At 42.3% G+C, this 19,720-nt stretch overlaps 1 protein-coding gene across 4 annotated transcripts in view; it reads left to right on the forward strand.

Moving 5' to 3' along the window:
• The first annotated feature begins 3,038 nt into the window (after window positions 1–3,038).
• The window catches only part of NKAIN3 (sodium/potassium transporting ATPase interacting 3), a 358,537-nt gene continuing 341,855 nt past the window's right edge, over window positions 3,039–19,720 (forward strand). For all 4 annotated transcript variants that reach the window (XM_087825397.1, XM_087825400.1, XM_087825398.1 and 1 more), the window contains exon 1: window positions 3,039–3,128. In XM_087825397.1, coding sequence (XP_087681523.1) covers window positions 3,075–3,128 — 54 coding nt within the window. In that variant the 5' untranslated portion in view covers window positions 3,039–3,074. The remainder of the gene's footprint in view (window positions 3,129–19,720) is intronic.

Consider the following 19,720-nt stretch of genomic DNA (forward strand, 5'->3'; position numbering starts at 1 on the left):
CGTGGAGCAGTCAGGTGGAGTGTTAGGTGTTAACGGGGTCCTCCCCGTGGAGCAGTCAGGTGGGGTGTTAGGTGTTAACGGGGTCCTCCCCGTGGAGCAGTCGGGTGGAGTGTTAGGTGTTAACCCGGGTCCTCCCCGTGGAGCAGTCGGGTGGGGTGTTAGGTGTTAACCCGGGTCCTCCCCGTGGAGCAGTCGGGTGGGGTGTTAGGTGTTAACCGGGGTCCTCCCCGTGGAGCAGTCGGGTGGGGTGTTAGGTGTTAACGGGGTCCTCCCCGTGGAGCAGTCGGGTGGGGTGTTAGGTGTTAACCCGGGTCCTCCCCGTGGAGCAGTCAGGTGGGGTGTTAGGTGTTAACGGGGTCCTCCCCGTGGAGCAGTCGGGTGGAGTGTTAGGTGTTAACGGGGTCCTCCCCGTGGAGCAGTCGGGTGGGGTGTTAGGTGTTAACGGGGTCCTCCCCGTGGAGCAGTCGGGTGGGGTGTTAGGTGTTAACCGGGGTCCTCCCCGTGGAGCAGGGTGGGGTGTTAGGTGTTAACCGGGGTCCTGAACCACAGAGGCAGCAAGGTGAAGGTGTTAAGCCAGGAGCTCTGGAGTCAGATTGCCTGGCTTTGTATTTTCCCTCCACCCATTTAACAGCCATCAAGTCCCTGTTCCCGTTTCCACACCTTCCTCTGGGAATGCTCACAGCACCCAGTTTATAGGCTGCTGTGAGGATTAAATAAAGTGAATACACAAAGAGCACTGAGACTGGTGTCTGGCAAGGACCCACTGCATGTTAGCTGCAAGATTCTGCTCTCCCAAAGTAAATAAATAAAATGATGAAAGAAAAGTATATTGGGGTAAACATATATAATGTAGAGGGCAGGGAGGGTCATTACGCTAATTACCAGAATTCATCACCATCTCTGGGGATCAAGAGGCTGCACCAGTTTCTGAAAGTTGTAGATCCTCTCGCTCATGTCCTTTCCCTCTTCAGCTTTCAGACGGGCCTGTGGCCTCAGACTTTCTGCACTGTCCTTTCCTACAGGCTCAACTTATTTGCTGGGGTCCACGTTTTCCATCGTGAATGGTGATGGTTATGCTCTTATGTATAAGAGAAGCATGCCCTCATAATCCTTGGTCACTGATTCCTTACAGGCTGGGTAAAAAAAAAAAAAAAAAAAAAAAGGCGTCTGACTCCATTTCCCCCCTCTCCCAGGTAATGGACAGAGGTAGAACCTAAACAATGAATGTCCTGGCTCCTTTTATTGACCCGAACCCTGAGATGACATGCGTGTCCCTGCCAGGATTTCAGAGATGTCCCGCAGGGGCTTTCCTGAGAACTGTGCTGTTATAAACATCAGACTTGAAGAAACAGTTCAGAAAAAGCCCATTAACTGTAAAACAAATAAAAACAGAACTCCTGAAGAATGGCTTGAGCCGAGTTTCCATGTAAAGAGAGATTGTTTTCGAAACGCAGAGATCTCTGGCCTTCTCTTACCGCCCCACCGCTAAGGGCCCCGGAGAGGCGCGGTTTCCGCGCCAAGTTCTGGAGAAGCCCTCCCGAGGCCAGTGGCCGGGGCTGGGCCCTGCTGCTCCAGGGCTCCAGCTACTCGCTTAGTTCCACCAAGTACCACGACTAACCCAGGAAATCTGACGCGGGGCCCTGAGGAAAGGTCAGCGGCTGCAGAACTCCGCCGCTCTGCTCACCGTCCGAGACCAGGTCTTATTTCCGAGCCCTTTTCAAACAATTTAATTCCCTCTGGGAAAAAATCATATTTATCCGCACTCATCCTGGAAACGGTTTCCATTCGTCCAAAAAGCCACGAATCCTCTTCTTTCTCGCCTTTTCTTCTTTGACGCCCGGGGGCAATTTCAAAGAGCCTGTTAGCTGAGACCCGCAGCCAGGTCCGGGCGCGGGGCTCTCGTTCCCCCGCGCTCCGAGCCGAGCCGGCGCAGCGCTGCCGCAACGCCCCTCCACCGGCCCCCGGTCCAACTTTCCCTCCCGGGCGCCAGCGGGGGCGCCCTCGGGGCGCCCGGCTGCGGAGGAGCCGCCCGGCCGCCAGCCCCGCAGCTGCGCCCGGCCCGCGGCCCAGACTCGCCCGCAAAGCGCCCTCCCGCGCGCCTCGGGCTGCCCTGCGTCCCCGGACACCAAGCCGTCCCGCCTCCCGCCCTCTCCGCCTCTGGGGCAGCTCAGCAACACCCGGCCCCCTCCCTGGCGCGTTCCTCGGACCTTCCTCCCAACCCCCAGAACACCCCCGGCGAGAAAGCCCAGCCCGGGTCTCCCCAGTTCCCCCGGCCGCCGCGGGTCCCCATCCCCACCAGGCGCGCTGCTCTCATTCACGATCATTTTCTTTTTTTTTATTGAATTTATCGGGGTGACATTGGTTAATAAAGTCATACAGGTTTCAGGTGTGCAATTCCATAACACATCGTCTGTAGACTGTATTGTGTGCTCACCAGCCCAAGTCAAGTCTCCTGCCGGCACCATTCGCCCCCCTCGCCCCACCCCTTCCCTCTGGTAGTCACCCCACTGTGGTCTGCGTCTGAGTTGTTTTTTCTTAATCCCTCCATTCTCACTCCCTCTCCCCCTTGCTCTCCCCGAGACTCCTGGGGACACAGGCGACCCCCTTCAGGGGCACTCCCTGCCGTCCCTCCCGCCCACCACACTCGCACGCTCACGCACACACTTCCCTGCGCAGACAGCCCACTCCACTTTTCAGACGCCCACCGCCTGCACACTCCCCTCCCCTAAACAGACTTCCACCCACTCACCATCTGTAGCCTCCCGCCCGCCCCCCGCCCCGCCCGCGCGCGCGGCTCCCCCTCCCCAAGCAGCGGGCCCGCACGGAGGGACGCAGGGACCCCCGCCAGACGCTCGGGTCGCGCGCGCCGTCCTGACCTCTGCCCGCCCGGGAAACTAACAAAGGCGGCGCGCGAGCCCAGACGCGGGGGCGGCGAGCCGCGGCCGCCGGGAGGGCGAGCCCGAGCCTGGGCCGGCCGGCGAGCCCCGGGCGGGGGCTGCTCGGGAGCCGGGAGGCGGCGGCGCTGGAAGACGCGGATCCCCGGCCGCGCGCGCCGCTCGGACGCCGCCGGCACCATGGGCTGCTGCACCGGGCGCTGCTCGCTCATCTGCCTCTGCGCGCTGCAGCTGGTGAGTGCCCCGCGCGCCAAGCCCTCGCCCGTCTCCCCGCTCCCTCCCCGGAGCCGCAGCTCGGGGCGCGGGGCGGGCGGGCGCCGGCCCCCACGCGCCCCCACGCGCCCCCACGCGCCCCGCCGCTCCGTCCCGCACTGCCCTCCCGCTGCGGGCACTCGCTCCGTTGCGCCTGCCCCGAGGGAGGGCGCGGTTGCCCTTTTGGTCCCGCGCGTTGGGGTTCGCCGCGCCCCCGCCGGGTGTCGCCACGAGGTCCGGTGGCTTCCGCCGAGGCTCCGGGGATGCACAACTGGCGTTAGCACCCGCCGCATCCCTGCCGAAGTTTCTTGGGGGGCTCGCGGGCTCTTTCTTTTGGGATATTCGCGGTGACGTTGGCTAGTGGAAAGGTGCCTGCGAATGCCCGGGTCCTGAAGGCGCGGGAGCGGCTGCAACTCTTAGTTGGGAGCGAGGTGGTTCTTACCTTCATCAGGTTGCAAAGTGGTGCCCGAGGACGCCAGGGTCTCCAGAAAGGAGGCCTGGCTGTGTTGTTCAAGTAATTCAGCCCCTGCCCTTCCGATTTCCTTTTAGATTTTGCTGAAATGCTGCAGGTTCAGAAAGCGACAGACTGACAGCTGTCACTAGGGAGAGAACAGAGAGAAAGGCTCCGGCGGCGAGGCGCCTGGAGGAGAGTAAAAGGGCTTCCAGGGTGGAGCGAATGCTTTTCTTAACATATGTCCTAGTGGGACCTAGACTGGCCCTGTGGTCTATCCCGTTGTCACTTGAGGTCAAGGCCACGGACCTTGTGTGTCAGACTTTTGTGTGCGAGAGATTAATAGACATCTCCCTTTCATTACACATAAGACAGACTCTGTAGATGCCCTGCCAAGCTTTCTTCAAAGTGGTGTTTGTTTCTTAGTCACAAGCATTTTTTGACTAGCAAGAGGAAACCACTTTTCAGTGAACTTTAATGTCAGTCCTTGCAAGACTCATTAACTGAGGGATAAAATTATGCTCTTCTTTTAATAGTTCTTGTGTCATGGATGTTGTAAAAGGTTTCGCCTTTCCCTTGCCTCAGTGGTCAGATCTGCCCTAAAAACCTCAAATTAGATGCACTCTTCACTGTTTACTTAGCATGTGCATAATTTATGTATTTATAGATCTGGAATCATTGGCTACTTTTCTTTACATCTAAGGGACAGTTTCTTCTGTCCTGTTATATAGGACATATTTTATAGATTTTTCTTGAAAAAATAATTTTAAAACTCACTTGAACATGACTGTTTTCTTTTTTAAAGAAAAGGCCAGAGGATAATTTATACTTTGGTTATGAGAAGCGGACATGGCTTATAAGTTGGAAAAACTGAATACATATTTAGTCAGTCTTTGAATATGCAAAATTGTACATAGACACGTTAAGTCGTATAATCTATAATGATGTAATTCTTTCCATTTTACAAGGAGTTTTTAATACATGGATTTTTAATATAGTGTATTTATCAATTTAATTATGACGAATTTAGTTAGTATTGTAATATTTTCGATGAAAATGTGTCTGGGATTTCATCTTTCAGCCTGAAATGCCCCCACTTTCCACACACACTGTCTTTGTTGCTACAAATGTGTCTTACTCTTCAAAGCTTATCTTAGAATTCCACTTTTCCTGTGAAATCTTTCCTGGTCCTCCAGGCAAAATCAATCACTTCTTTTTCTGAAATTGCTTAGAACTTTGCTTTTTCCTCTGTTAGAACAGAGGAAAAAGCGCCCTTAAATTATGCTGTGATACACACGTGTCTCTCATCATTAGATTGTAAGTAACCAAGGATCAAGCGTTGTTCATCTTTGCAAATCCTGCAAGTCCTTGGGAGGGCTCATATTGGGAGGTGGAACACATTGGCAGAATTTATGATAGTAATTAACATTTGCAATCCATATAAGGTTTTTGCATAAACACTGTTTCATTTTACTCCTAAAATTATCCTCTGAGGAAGGTGCCCAGTCCCTAGTTGACAGATGAGAAAGGTGATACTCATAGAGTTAAAAACTTCTCCAAATAACTAGTTTTTGTATGGTAGAGATAGTGAGGGGATAGTAAACACTTCATAACTGGATATAAAACAAAACAGTACGTGTAGATTACATTATTATGTAGTACATTATACATATTATATATATATAAAGGATGTGTAGTACTCATGTGACAATAATAAAATATATAATGCTCTTAATTGTAAATCCTACGTAGCCAGTTAATGCTGGCAGAATCCTTTTGTTGACTTGGATGAACTAGCTCTTGGTTCTGTAGTTCTGACATGAATGCTGGTGAATACGTTTATTTACTTTGAAGAGTAACAGGAATGTGAAACAAGGAAGCCAACATTGGAACCTCACCCTATCAATGACAGGACAGTGGTTTGCAACCTTGGAAACTTCCCCTGGTGAAATCTGAAACTTCAGAGAGGGCAAGGAGAGACTGAAAAAAGAGGCAGACCACTCAGGTTGGCAGGCGGCATGTCCAGTAAGCAAGAGAAGTTACATAGAAGCTTATACTTGGGCAGCTGTAAGATGAGTTGATTTCTGAACACCCCTTCCCGTGCCAGAATCTTTAAAGTTCATATAGAGGCCTTAATGGGGCCCAGGCACATATACCATCCAGATGGTCTCAGCAATATATTGCTCTCTCAAGGCTTTGTCCTTGAAATGGCTCCTACTGTGAAAACAGTGGGCAGAATGTACATTACAGAGACAAGAGAGGGTGAGGAGCCTCTGATTGTCCTGGTGCTGCTGCTCAAGAGTCAACTGGAGGTCACATCCTCTTTATGACCTTCTCCGGTACCAGAGCAGATTCTTTGCCAAATTGAGTAAGTTTTCAAATACTGGAAAATGATTTACTCATTTTTGTGTGTGTGCTATTGCCAATAATGTTATGATGCATTTTAGGTTTAATAGTCATTATTAGAAAGTCTTCATTGTTTTCTGAAGTGTAGACAGTCAACAAAACAATGTCACACCCTGATTTTTAGCATTTGCCAATTTCTTTGGTGTAAACACTCTCACCTTGGCCAAGTTGAAGTACACTGTTACACCATCACCTAGTATACAGATAAGATCGGCACAAATAACCTCAAAAGCATAAAGTAAAACACGGTAAAATAATTAGGAAGGGATATGTTTTAAATATTTAGTACATCTGTTTTTAATATGATTTACTTAAATTTCAGTTTATAATATTTAATTTTTAATAATGGATGTGTTTATGAACTGGCTTACAAGTTCCTAAAAATTTAACTGACTCTCTGATCCAGTAGCGCCTGCCCTAGCTTACCACTGGGTAGGGCTCGCAGACCTAGTGTTCTTTCCATTGAAACCAGTTGTCTTTTTCCCCTCATTGGTGTTTTTTTCTGCTCCTACAAACTGTTGGAAGAAGGAAGTTGTAAATAAGTGTGGGCGTTGAGAATGGCACTCACAGAAGGCGTTTGCTGAAGACAATACATGTTAATGACAAGGAATGCCTGTGAAGGTCATTAAAAGGTGGCACATTGGCTTCTTCCCAGAGTTAAACAAACAAAAGGTTTTTATTATTTCATTCACTTTTCATCCAAAGCACCCTCCAGAGTGAACCATCAGATTGGCAAATGTAATTGGAGAGAAGTTATCATTTGGGGGCTAGTGCATTGGATGAGCTTTGGTTTGCAGTCTAGGCCTCCTTTCCACATTCTTCATTACACTGCTCTGGCCACCTCCCATCAATGCTTTTTCTGCATGCTTCTACCCGTAGGCAAATTAGCGTGTTTTCCCCAGATTTTACATTCACGTTCTTAATTCTGCTGGATGAATTTAAAGAGAAAGTGAAAAGCATGAATGCATGCCCATAGAAAACTGTGCAAAGGAAATCTTTTGCAATTCATCACTGTGTAACAGATTCATTGAGTCATCCAAGAACTTTTGAATATATTTTTGTAAGGATACTTTTTATTTTGCTTGTTTTAGAATAATGTGTAATTCTATTATCATATATGTGTAATCTAGAAGTAAAAAGAAACACCTGATCATATGCTTTTAGGAAGTTAGTTTTAGCTGCCACATTTAAATGAGTCTTAATTGCATGTTTTTAAGGTCTAAAATGTACTCCAGTGTCATTTCAGAGTAGTTTTCTTACAGTGGTCTCAGTGAAGTATTGAACTGAGGTTGTTAGAGATTGTTCCCACAGAGCTTTAGTCATCTTGACCTCACGGAGGTCAGACTCTAAGACACTGTCAACAAAATTTTGTCCCTGAATATTGTTTTTTCCAGGGAGCTTTATTTTATCTTGCATCACTTCATGGAAAGGTGATAACCATATTCCTATTAGAACTAATAATCAGTGCAACAAAATTAAAAACTCTCACTTCACATTCTACAATAACAGAAACCTTTAAAAGATTTATAGAAAACAAGCAGCTTTTAACACATTGACATTGATACGTTTTTGTTTCAGAGAACATCCTCTCAAATTAAAGAAAACTAGTAGTTGTTTTTTCTCACAATGAAAATCAAGTTGACTTAACTTTGTCTCTGTACAGTATTCAAACAATCTTGTGACCACTTGTGACACTAGAATGCTGAGATAAAGTGTTGGCGGGTTTGTGAATGATGGTGATGGACTTGTGGTAACATGTTTTTAAAGTAAGTTTTAGGAAATGCACCACTCACCTGTCATCGATATTTGGCAGTGGATACAGAAATCCATTTCTTTTGCTATGTAGATATATTGACACTTTTGCTTTAACATGTTTTTAATTTTAATAGCTCTTACTCTTCTCCTGTGCAATATGATTCTTAATCATTTTATTTCCATTCTTTTCTAGTGTATTTAAATGTCCTGGTTCTTCTCATGAAACTCAGAAAAGGCTAGGGAAATTAAAATTATGGCCAATAATGAGAGTTTAGTCATAATGTGATTGGTGTTGAAATCCTTATAATATTCTACAAATCCAGATCCATTTACAGCTCTCTTGTTACTTAAGTGTACATTCAGAGTATTGAATGTGCCTGGGAATTATTATATTCTTGTGGTCTTATTGCAGGTTGAATTGTGACCCCTCCCCCCCAATTCTTATGTTGAAGTCCTAACCCCTAATAACTCTAAATCTGGCTTTATTTGGAAAAAGGGTCATTGCAGGTGTAATTGGTTAGGTTAAAGTGAGGTTATATTGGGGTGGGGTGGGCCCCTAGTCCAATCTGACTGGTGTCCTTATGCAAAGGGGAGACTTAGATATGCAGTTTGTACGCAGGAAGACCACAATGGGAAGGTGGAGGCAGAGATCAGAGTGATGCTTCTGCAAGCCAAGGAAAAGCAAAGGTTGCCAGCAAACCACGGGGGCTAAGGGAGAGACCTGGAACAGATTCTCTCTCACAGCCCTGGAAGGGACCAACCCTGCCAACACCTTGATATTAGACTTCTGGTCTCCAGAACCATAAGAGTAAATTCCAGTGGTTTAAGCCACTCAATTGGTGGTACGTTGTTATGGTAGCCCTAGCAAACTAATACAGATCTTGGGTTTTTTATTTTTATAAGACACTAATCACATACTTCTTTGCATTTATCTCTGTGTATGTGCTGTTTATTTCTTTTACTGGATTTTAAGTCCACAAACAGCAAAGACTCTGATTTTCTCATGGAATCTTCTACCATATCCTGCAAAAGGTGAGCACTCAGTGAATGTTAAGAGAAAAAAAATAATGCATAAATTAATAGCTAAACTTTGAGTGATTTTATATGCCAGTCATTGTACTAGGTACTTTATATTTATGAAATCATGTAGTTCTCACAACCACTCATTTTAGAGATTCAGAAATTGAGGCAAAGAGAGTTTAAGTAATATGCCCAAGATGATACAGCTGGAAAATGATGGAACCAGAATTCAGATCTGAGTCTGCACTCTCTTTACTGTGTTCTGTGCCTCCTGTACTTGAAATAACCAACAACATTCAACAAATATTCAGAATCCCTGAGCACTGGCTGTGCAGGTGTGAGCTTCTCAGATGCATATCTGTTCTTACACAGTTTATATCTGAAGGCAGAAGGGCTGTCAGTAAATATATACACAAAAATTATCTAATTGCAAATATTGTCAAGTGCCACTAAGAAGATGAAAGTATAATACACTCAAAGAAGGTGGGAGGGATCTTCTTAGATGGGGTGGCCAGGAAGACTACCCAGAAATTGGAAGCTGAGTCTGAAAGGATGACCAGGAGCCAGCATGCAAAGAGAGGGGAACCATTCTAAGCCAGAGAAACCAAATGTGCAAAGCTGCCAGTTTTGAAAGAGCTTGGAATGTTCTAGATGTGACAGGAGTCTGGGGTGGCTAGAGTGCAGTCTGAGAGAGAGAGTGCATGCAGTAGATGGCACTGGGCATTTGCAGTGGCACCGGATTTCTTTCAAAGAGCAATGTAAACCCACTGGAGCATTTTAAACAGAGTTCATGGTCTCTCCTGACTGTTTCAAGATACACTCATTGCTGAGTAGAGAATAGATGAGAGGGAAACGAGAGGAAATGGGAGACAGGATGCTCTTCTGTTATTCTGAACATGAGATAATACGAGACAGACACGTATAATAACAACAGACGGGAAGGGATGAACTTGAGACAATTGAGGATCAGAAAGCCTAGGACTGGCTGAGGGATTGACCTACACATCTCGCATAACAAATGTAATTGTGGTGCTTTTTACTGAAAGTGGGAATATTGGGTGTTGTGGGCATGGAGGTGGAGCAGGAGTGTTTGTTTGGAGATATAAAGGTTCTGTTTTAGACCGTTTAAAATGATGATATATGAGGCCAAGTAGCTGCCAGGTATATGAGTTTGGAACTCAGAGAACAAGATAGGACTGAATATTCAGAATCGGGAATCATGAGCAATATTGGTATTTAAAGCTCTGGATGAGGTCACCTCAAGAGAGAGTATAATGATAGATGATAACAGTACTGAAAACAGGACTCCAAGTTTTGAATGTCAGTTTTAAGGAGACTATTTGGCAAATACTTGATGAAGTTAAAGTGGAGAGGTGCATCAAAAATTCATGCTTTTAACCCCAATCAACACTAATCGGTATTAATATGTGTAAACCATCATGAGTTTATAACATTAGACTAAAAGATAACATTTTATCAATGATTAAAATTCAAAATGTGAATTAAATGGAAGTACAAGCCAATGACACATAACCTAATTTACATTTTTAATCTGATATATTTTGCAAAAATACTAAAATAAAATGGGAGATAGCTTAAGTACCCTTTAAAGAAACATTCTTATCTTTGATCTAGGTAAAGTATTGGAAAACAGATATTTTAAGATGGGTATAGTAAAAAAAAAAATTCTGTGAAAGCATTGAGTTTTACTCAGTGACAGAAGCTGGCGAAGGCGAAACACTTGAACTAGTAGATTGCTATTCTCTAAATTGGTAAGGGAATCACCAGCTCTTTGATTTGGAGGAGAAGCATCTGTCTACTGGGAAAGGGAGACGAAGGTGAAGGCTTGTGGGCAGTAGGGACTGGAGCTACTGACAAAGGCTGTACATGCAAGAATTAGATGGTCCATTGTAAGGGAACCAGGGGCAAGGTCATGGTGGTGTTAATGATCTTGTTCTTTTGTTCCACATTTTTTTGGTCTTTTGTGCATAGAGAACCACTCTTTAGAATGGTTTTCCTGATTAATTGTATTCCTGCATTATTAAGTAGTATTAAATGTTTCAATTTCTTTTCCTCACTCCGTCCACAGGTACTTGCATTATGAATGGTCTCATACAGAGCCCCAGTTCCTTTATTAACAAGGGTATTGGAATAGAATTTTAGCTATCACATTCTCGTAAGAGATATGAGCTCAGTGGATGTGATGATAAGTCGTAAATACATTTCTGACAGTTTCTCTCTATTCCAGTAATTAGAAACATGGCTATACTTTGGTATTGATTAATATGTAGTATAATAAGTGCTTGCATGCGGGAAGCCCCAGGCTGTAGAGGTTGACTGGTTAAATCAGTTAATTAAGATACAAAGAGGGATGCTCTACCCTCCAGTTATGTTTCCTGTACTGGTAACTAGCTGTAACTGATCATAATGAAGATAATGGGAAATATAAAATTCTCGTTGATGGCAGTTCTTTCTCAATTTGTATTTAAAATAGAAATCCTTGATGAGGGAGCACTTTCAAATTATAGTTTATGAAAGGTAACATAGCTGAAATTTGAGGGGTCCTCAAGAAATTATCCAGACCCGGCTTTGAATTCATAGCAGAACTGCAAGAATCTTCAATACCAAAGACCCTCCTCTTAATTCTGAAATATCTCTGAGAATGGAAATTTTTACTGTTAGCAAAGTCCCTCACATTTAAATAGAATTTCTCATGCTTCTATTTCTATCCTATTTTCTATACCTTTGCCTTTTACCTGGATGATGGGTAGCAGATGGAGGCAGCGATGTACTGGAGCCCCTGGTACCATCTGGGGAGACTACACTATTATATTTCCAGAAATTCTATGAGCCAGTTGTTAAACACAGCCTGAATTAAAAATTAATTATATAAATTTTAAATGATATTAAAAACAAAGGTAATAAATATCCAAAACTGAACCCTTCCTAATTATTTTTACTTCATTGTACTGTACTTCATCTATGCTCCAGGGGTTATTTTATATGTATTGTATTGTATGGTAGAAATTCTATATAACAGTGTGCTACTGAGCATCTCTTTCCAACTTTGCATCTAGTGACATCACATTGGTAGCTAAGACTCTATTTTAGTGGAAGTATTTACATCATGAAAATACACGAATACCGCTAATCAGGCCCTCCCGCCACCTGTCAGAGCCCATTATTAAACATCTACTGGCATGACATTGGTTTTTATATTCAAAATTCCAACATTAACTGCTTTTATACAATAGCTATAGGATCTATCTAAACATAGTAGTGGACAACTGGTTTGTGACTAAATGGTCCAGAATTGATAGTGGTTCATCATGTTCACTTCTAGGTGACTGACAAGACTCCAGAATCCCTCGCTCTGAGGGAAAGTCATTTCTGCCTAATGGGCGTTGATTGATTCTCGTGAAGGAGAGAAGCCGTCCTCCAATGCCCAGCTCCTCCAGCTGTCTACATTATTGGTCCTAATTAGCTCCTTCCACAGGGATGTCAAGTAATCAATGCTGGAAAGATCAAAACACATTCTTATACCACCGCCGGTTCTTTCGAGCTTCCAAGCTTCAATTTTCCATTGTCCCCATATTGAAATACTAAATATTCAATCTTGAAGGAAACCAAGAGAAGGTGACTTACTTGAGAACACACTAAGGGATATTTGGCTCGTGAAATGTGTTTTCTGAATTTTCAAATGTAATCATTGTTACAATATGCAAAAAAATCCTATAGTACGTCCGTTCCCTTATTTCATTCTTATAACATCTCCATGAGGCAGATATTAATATATTCCCAGTTACAGATGAGAACACTGAAATGTGGAGAAATTAAGCAGTCTGTTGAAATTATGTGTTATGATATGACATAAGCCCTCAGAAGTGGAGAAATGTGGATGACAAAATTTTGTGTGTGTTACCTTATGACTAGATTAAAAAAGAGAGTTTTTCTCTGGGCTCATGCCAAACTGGTTGGAAAGAGTAATTATTTAAGCAAGCAGTTTCTCATAAAATGTAATTTTAAAATTATGATCCAGGTGATTTGAGTAATAAAAAGAGATATTGTAACTCTTGAAACAGCTATTTTTCCTTCCATTTCTGTTAGGAGACGATAGCTCTCTTCATGATTGATATCTAATTTTAGAGTCCCGCAGGAAGCACTCCAATTTACCCTGAAACAAAAGAATGAAATGCAAGCATTCTGCAGACCAAATATTCTGCGATTTTTGCATGCTCTATTTTCTTCAACAGACGAACCACTTCTGACAATGCTTTCACCATCTAGGTATAATCTTCTAATCCCATCGGGACCTCTACTCGCAAGTATCCTCTCTCCCCATAAAAGTTTAAACCTCAAATTGAATTCTTTTTGCTCTCTAATGGGAAACTCTACCTTGGCCTTGGAGTGTATGATTGTGAAAGAGCTGAATGTGGCAGCCACACCATTGACCGAGCGTCCTAAATGTAGGGCCAATTAGAGGAAAGCATTAGATGAAGCCTCGGAACCATTAGGAAGTCTGCAAAGATCCCCTGGAAGTCTTTTCTTCTAAAAGAGAGTTGTGGTTGGAAATACACTGATGGAGTCATCCTCGGGGATCTGCCCTTCACACATGTGGTTCTCTTGAAGCATTTCACAAGTAGGAGACAACGTTTTGTAACATTTCACGGACTACATCATGCAGAGAAGCTTTGGCCATCTATTATTAATATGTTTGTTTCACTAGTGCAAAACTGTCTTTATACATTCTTTTTAACTCCTTCACTACTGATGATACTTTTATTGGAGGGCAGAGGTTTTGAGGAGTTTGACCTGAGATATAGGCAAGGGCTTGATTTTCTTTCAAGACAACAAGAAGTACAGACTATTGATTTTCATAGTATATTTTTTCTTATTGATGAAAAACTGGTTTGATGAAAAAATATGTATGGATTCTAATTCAAGATGCTTTATTTTTGTCCCATTATATTGAGGAAATAATATTTTCATATTTTAGAGGACCATACCAAAGCTGAAGAGATAATTATATTTAAAGACATCTAAAGCTTATATTTCTTATATTTTTAGTCATCATAAATTTTAATTAGATTTTGAAATGTTGATTAATTGCCATTCTACCAATGAAAGGTTTAAAATGCCCTTAGGAGAATGGTACTTAAAGATTTATAAATAGAGATACACTTCTGCAGCCAATATGTGTCTTATATTTAATTAGGAGGTAATCTGAAATTTAGATTTGGGCCAAGCATCGCCTGCAAGGGCTATGGGCTTTCCATGACCCAAAATGAAGAAAAAGTGATGGAGAACGATTATCCCAGAGGCATGAGAATTACACTGATGGATGGTTAGCTGTTGTGCAGCCACGATTTTCTCTGAAGTGAGCACTGGAGACTGACTTCACTGGGGGACTCATGACTAGAAGAAGCGATTAGTGCTATATAGGCAACATGTCATGTGATATAACTTAACCCAGCAGCCGGAAGTCAGATGACGTTAAAAATAGGTTGTTCAGATTGAACTAAATGTGTGTGAGAAGGACAGTGCAAGAAATCATAGCAAATTTTATAAACTTCATCTAAGCTTAAGGAATGAGATCATTGAACATTTCTGGGAGTTCCTTATATCTTGAGTTATTTTCTTCCACTACATTCAAGTGTAGGGGGAATGATGTTTTCAGCAGGATTAAACTACAGATTCATGTATAAACTACAATGATAATTTGCAAGAAAGTCCCAGAGATAAAGATTTAAACAGTAATAAACCACAGGCAAAAGATGAATGATCAATGACATGTTCTTTAAGCAGCGAATATTGAAATGCATAAATATAAGCATGATATGTAGGAATCCACTCTTGTCAGCATCGATCTGATATATTTAAACAAAGGAATGTGACAGTTTCATCTTTCTCTTAGTGAAGTATTTTGTGAAATGTAGAATCAAACTTAAAAGGAATGCTAATTTGGAAATAGTTCAGAAGGGAAAATGAAGGGATTCAGATTATTTAGCCTTAATGGTGGATTATTAGTATCACAGGAGCTGCCTCAGAATGTTGAAAGGAAAAAGCCTCCCCTTCCCCTCCACCCTGCTGCTTTATTCCTGTAATCATTGTCCCACTCTGAATGTTCTGACCCACCCCAGTTACTGATCCAATACTGATTGAGTCAGGAGGTACATATATCAGTATCTTTAGCTCTTCACTTGGTTACCATTCAAACTTTAACTCACATTCTTAGGAAAGAATTAGATAATATATCCAGATGCCTTAGTAGAGACACTTGGACATATTACAAAAGCAGTCCCTTGTGTCTCCTTATGTACTCAGTTCCCAAGCTTGCTTGGTAATTCCTAAGGTCTGACAACCCCTAACTCATGGTTCTACCCTATTTTATTGGAGTGGGCCTACCCTATATTGAGATGCAATTGATGTTAACTTAGCACCATGTTTAGCTACATCTGTTACTTGTGCTGACCACATCAGTCCCTTACTACTTGGAAAAGATATAGACTGATTTCACTTTAGAGCACCCTCACCCAGCAACCCACAGCTGGGGCTCCATCTGGTCAGCTGTCCATTGTGATGGTAAAATTGCAACATAAAGGTGCCTGTGCTGAGGCTCCTGTAACTGCCGCCATCCACCTGTGTCACACCATGAATTCTCACCTCAGTTGTGTTTTTGTGAGTGTGACACTCTTACGGAGACTCTCAAAGACCACCTGGAGCAATGTGTTTTATGATCTGGCCTTTTACCATCCATATGGCTGAGAAAGGAGTCATGGCACATTCCCAACACGGCCACTTCCTTGACGTAAGAGAAAAGTGATGTCAGAAACCTGATACCATATGGCAGCACATGGTGGATGAAATAGGTGTATAAAAGGTGCCATTACCGGAGACGAGTTTGACATTAACTTGGGCATATCCACTATCAATTTTAACTGTGGACTTCTCAGATCATTGTTTGAAATTACTGCCTGGAGCTTGAGAGTAGATGCATGTTTCTACTATTTCATTTGCTTTGCTTTCCATAGTAAAGCCAGGGCAGTGACTGCTCTATAATTATTCTGTCCTGCAAAATGGCCGGTGTGTTCAAATTCCATAAATACTTTATCTGAACAAGATGTGTTGAGAAGTTTATGGAGGAACTATTTGGGAATTATTTCTATGAAGATTTGAAGAATAGACTAAATCGGGGCTACTTTTGCCTAAAAGGCTGGATACAGCCTGTGTAAGCCAGTGTTCTCCAGAGAACAGACCATATATCAGGAGATTTATGATAGGAATTGGCTTATGTGATAATGGAGGCTGAGAATTCCCACCATCTGCTATCTATAAGCTGGAGAACCAGGAGAGCTGATGACGTAATGCAGTCTGTGTCTGAGGGCCTACGAGCCAGGAGGGCTGGTGTCCAAGGGCAGGAGAAGATAGATGCCCCAGCTCAAACAGAGAGCAAATTCTCCCTTCCTCTGCCCTTTTGTTTTACTCGGGCCATCATGGGCTTGATGATGCCAACAGCATTCCTAAAGGTAATCAGTCTAATCTGATCCAAATGCTAATCTCTTCTCAGAGACACACTCACAGGCATATTGTAACATTTGGAATAATGTTTTATTGACTATCTGGGCATCCCTTGGCCCAGTGAAGTTGACACAGAAAATTCACCATCACACAGCCATTATTGGAAGCTGAGAAATAAACCATGCAGCTTTCAGTAAACATTTACAGACACACAATAGGTACATGCCGCTTGCAAAGTAAACATTTTTTACATTTGTGTATTTTTAAAATTGTAAATGTGAAATACTGTAATTCCATTTAAAGATGAGATAAAACCTATTTTATATTTTAATCATGTCTTTGAGCCTGTTCCTTTCTCTTTTTTTCACACTTAAATTTTTAACACGCTAATTTAGAGTCTCTGGGAATCTTTACATTGGTGAAACTTCTTTGGTTGCCTTTTCCCAGTACACATTTTTATTTTATATGTGGCATCAGAACTGTAATGAGGTGGCTTCAGATTTGGAAGCAGGAGGAAATTTAGAACAATTACAAATTTTTATTATTGTGTGATACTGACCCAACCAGTTTGGCTTGAGATTTTAAGTATCTGGAAGTCAATGGATTCCAATATGTAATGTAATTTTGCATTTATCGTATATGACCACACTGAAAATAAATAGGACCCAAGGGACATATTTCTCAAGCTATTCCATGACCCACAAAACTGATCTAAACTGAGTTTTCCTTTACTTCAAAGGAAACTCATTCTTTCTTTCCCTCCCTCCTACCTCTCTCCCCACTTTTATCACCCACACCTCTTGCTGACCTTCCTCTGCTTTTCCTGTCTACCTGCCTTCTGTTAACTTTGTGTAGAGGAAAGTAAGTTTGAGAGGTTTATAATATATTGTATAGTAGCAGATTTATTTCCTGAGTGCTGAGTCATTTTTGAACATTACTGTTTCCACTTGAGATACTTGTACCACTTAATATTAACTCACCTGCACCAACATGATTATTTGTGAGGCTGTTTAGAGCCTCATCTATGGAATCACAAAAGGGAATTGTGATCGGATAGTTGTGACCTATATTCCAGAGGCCATTCATTCATTCATCCATCCGTCTGTTCATTTATTCATGAATTCATTCAGGGATAGTAACTGAGGGCTAACCATGTGCCCTGTGCAGTGCCAGACCCTGGTTGAATGGGGCACACATAGCCCTCCCCTTGTGGAGTGTGGTGTGTGTCATCACAAAACATAATTTAGTCACAGTGAATCTCTGAAGCATGGTAACTGTTAAAACATATGCCTGAGATTTTTGGCTAATGCTTATAGTAGGGTTATGTTTAATATTAACATTACCTAACAATGTTTGAAATAATTTCTTTACTACTTTCTACACTTTGTTTATGACTGTCTGTGAGATGAATTAAAAATTATCCTTGTCCTTGGCCCTGGTTAAAGCATCGTCCTAATATGCCAAGGTTTCAGGTTCGATCCCTGTCAGGACACATACTAGAAACAACCAGTGAATGCATACATAAGTGGAACAACAAATCAATGTTTCTCTCTCTCCTCTCTCTCCCTCCCTTCCTCTCTCTAAAATCAATCAATCAATAAAAAAAGAAAAAATATAAAAGAAAAAAATCATCCTTGCCCTTAGGTGTTTATACTCTTGTAACTGGAGACAGTTAAGTAGATAGATAATGTCAATGTAATGTGTTATAATGCAAACTAAACCTCGTAAACTCCGGGGTCCTGAGTGGGCACCTAACCCACCCTGACGGCAGGGAACTCATGGAAGCTTCCAGAAGGAAGTCATGCCGGAACAAAGTGAGAAGGATGATGGCCAGTGTCAACCAATTTCGTTAAGATTAACTGATCAATATAATCATGAGTGAATACTTTATTTACAGTATCACTGAGAAAAAAGTAGAAGGTCAAACCACAGGAACATTAGCAATATTTAAAATAATGAGAAATGTCAATAAGAAATTGTTTCCTGGTGACAAAACAATCTACCTCACCTTCTTCGGCAGAGGGAATAACAGATATGAACATGACAATATATGCCACTGCAGCAGTGTGCTCCTGTCACCTGTGTGCTAAGATGGCCTTAGGACTTGAGGACTCCCAGAAAGTGCCGCCAACCCAAACAAGGGCCCTGGACGCCACTCCTGATCTTCTTCAGTGGGAACATAGCGTGAGAATGTTAACCTTACATGGTGTGTCTTTTAAGGGAACTCTTGAGCATTGCAATATGTGTCCCATTTAAGAGCTGAAGTAGGCTGCATCCTTCATTGCCACTGTGCAATAATTATATGTAAAGCAAATATATTTTCACTATGTTGTATTATTTTCAGAAGTATCATAACTCTGGTTTCTGAGTTATAAAAAAAGACTAGCCCTGGCTGGGTGGCTCAGTTGGTTGGAGCATTGTCCCATGCCCCAAGAGGTTGTGGGTTTGATTCCCGGTCAGAACACATGCCCAGGGTGCAGGTTCCATTCCCAGTCAGGGTGCATACTGGAGGCAACAGCTCTGTATTTCTCACATCGGTGTTTCTCTCTCGCTCCCCTCCTCTGTCTCTCAAAACTAATTTTAAAAAAAGCACATATCCTCTGGTGAGGATTAAAAAAAGAAGAAGAAATAAAACTTTCTCATTATGCTCCATATTTGAAATTTTGTTTCATTTAACTATGATTCGAAATAGTAGCCATAGAAAAAAATCACAAATCGAATTCCTGCACAGCATTTTTCTTTACTGGAAAAACTTACCCATTTGTTTTCTTTTTAATAGATTACTAAATCAGCAAAGTCTCGTGAAAGTTCAGTGAAATCTCAGTGTTTTTAGGTCAAACATCAGCAGTTTCTTATGTTTTCCCCTAATTATTTGTCACGATTCTATTGGTGGGTAGTAGATTAACAGGAATATGTTTTAAATTTGAATAAAGGTTCTTGCCTTACTCATTTATATATTCCCCACAGGGCCTGTACCCTGATTTACACATAGGAGTTGCCCAGTAGATATAGATTAAATTCTAGATAAATTAGTGATTATGTTTCCTGTATCATCAGGATGTGCTGATTGCAAGAAGCAAAGCACCCAGGTAAGAGATGGTCAAATCAGTGCTATTCAAAGTGTAATCCATAGACTTATGTCAGTACACGAACTTTCTGCTCTGTAAGGAGCTAAGTAATTTAGTAAGCATTTAGAAACATTTAGAGCAATTTGAGTTTATCAAATTTCTGACCATAATCTTAGGAATTTGGTTGTGGTTTTTTTGTATTTTACAAATGTTTTTGTACACAACTGTTTGAAAATTTTAAAAAATTTAGTTCCATTATTACATAGTATTTGAAAAGCTCAAATTCGGACACTGAGTGTTTATTACTAAATCTCACATAACAAGAATTTGAGAGGAAATAGTTGCTGGGGTTGGAT

This window comes from Miniopterus natalensis, chromosome 16 (assembly GCF_054644295.1).
Source record: "Miniopterus natalensis isolate mMinNat1 chromosome 16, mMinNat1.hap1, whole genome shotgun sequence".
Classification (NCBI taxonomy): domain Eukaryota; kingdom Metazoa; phylum Chordata; class Mammalia; order Chiroptera; family Miniopteridae; genus Miniopterus; species Miniopterus natalensis.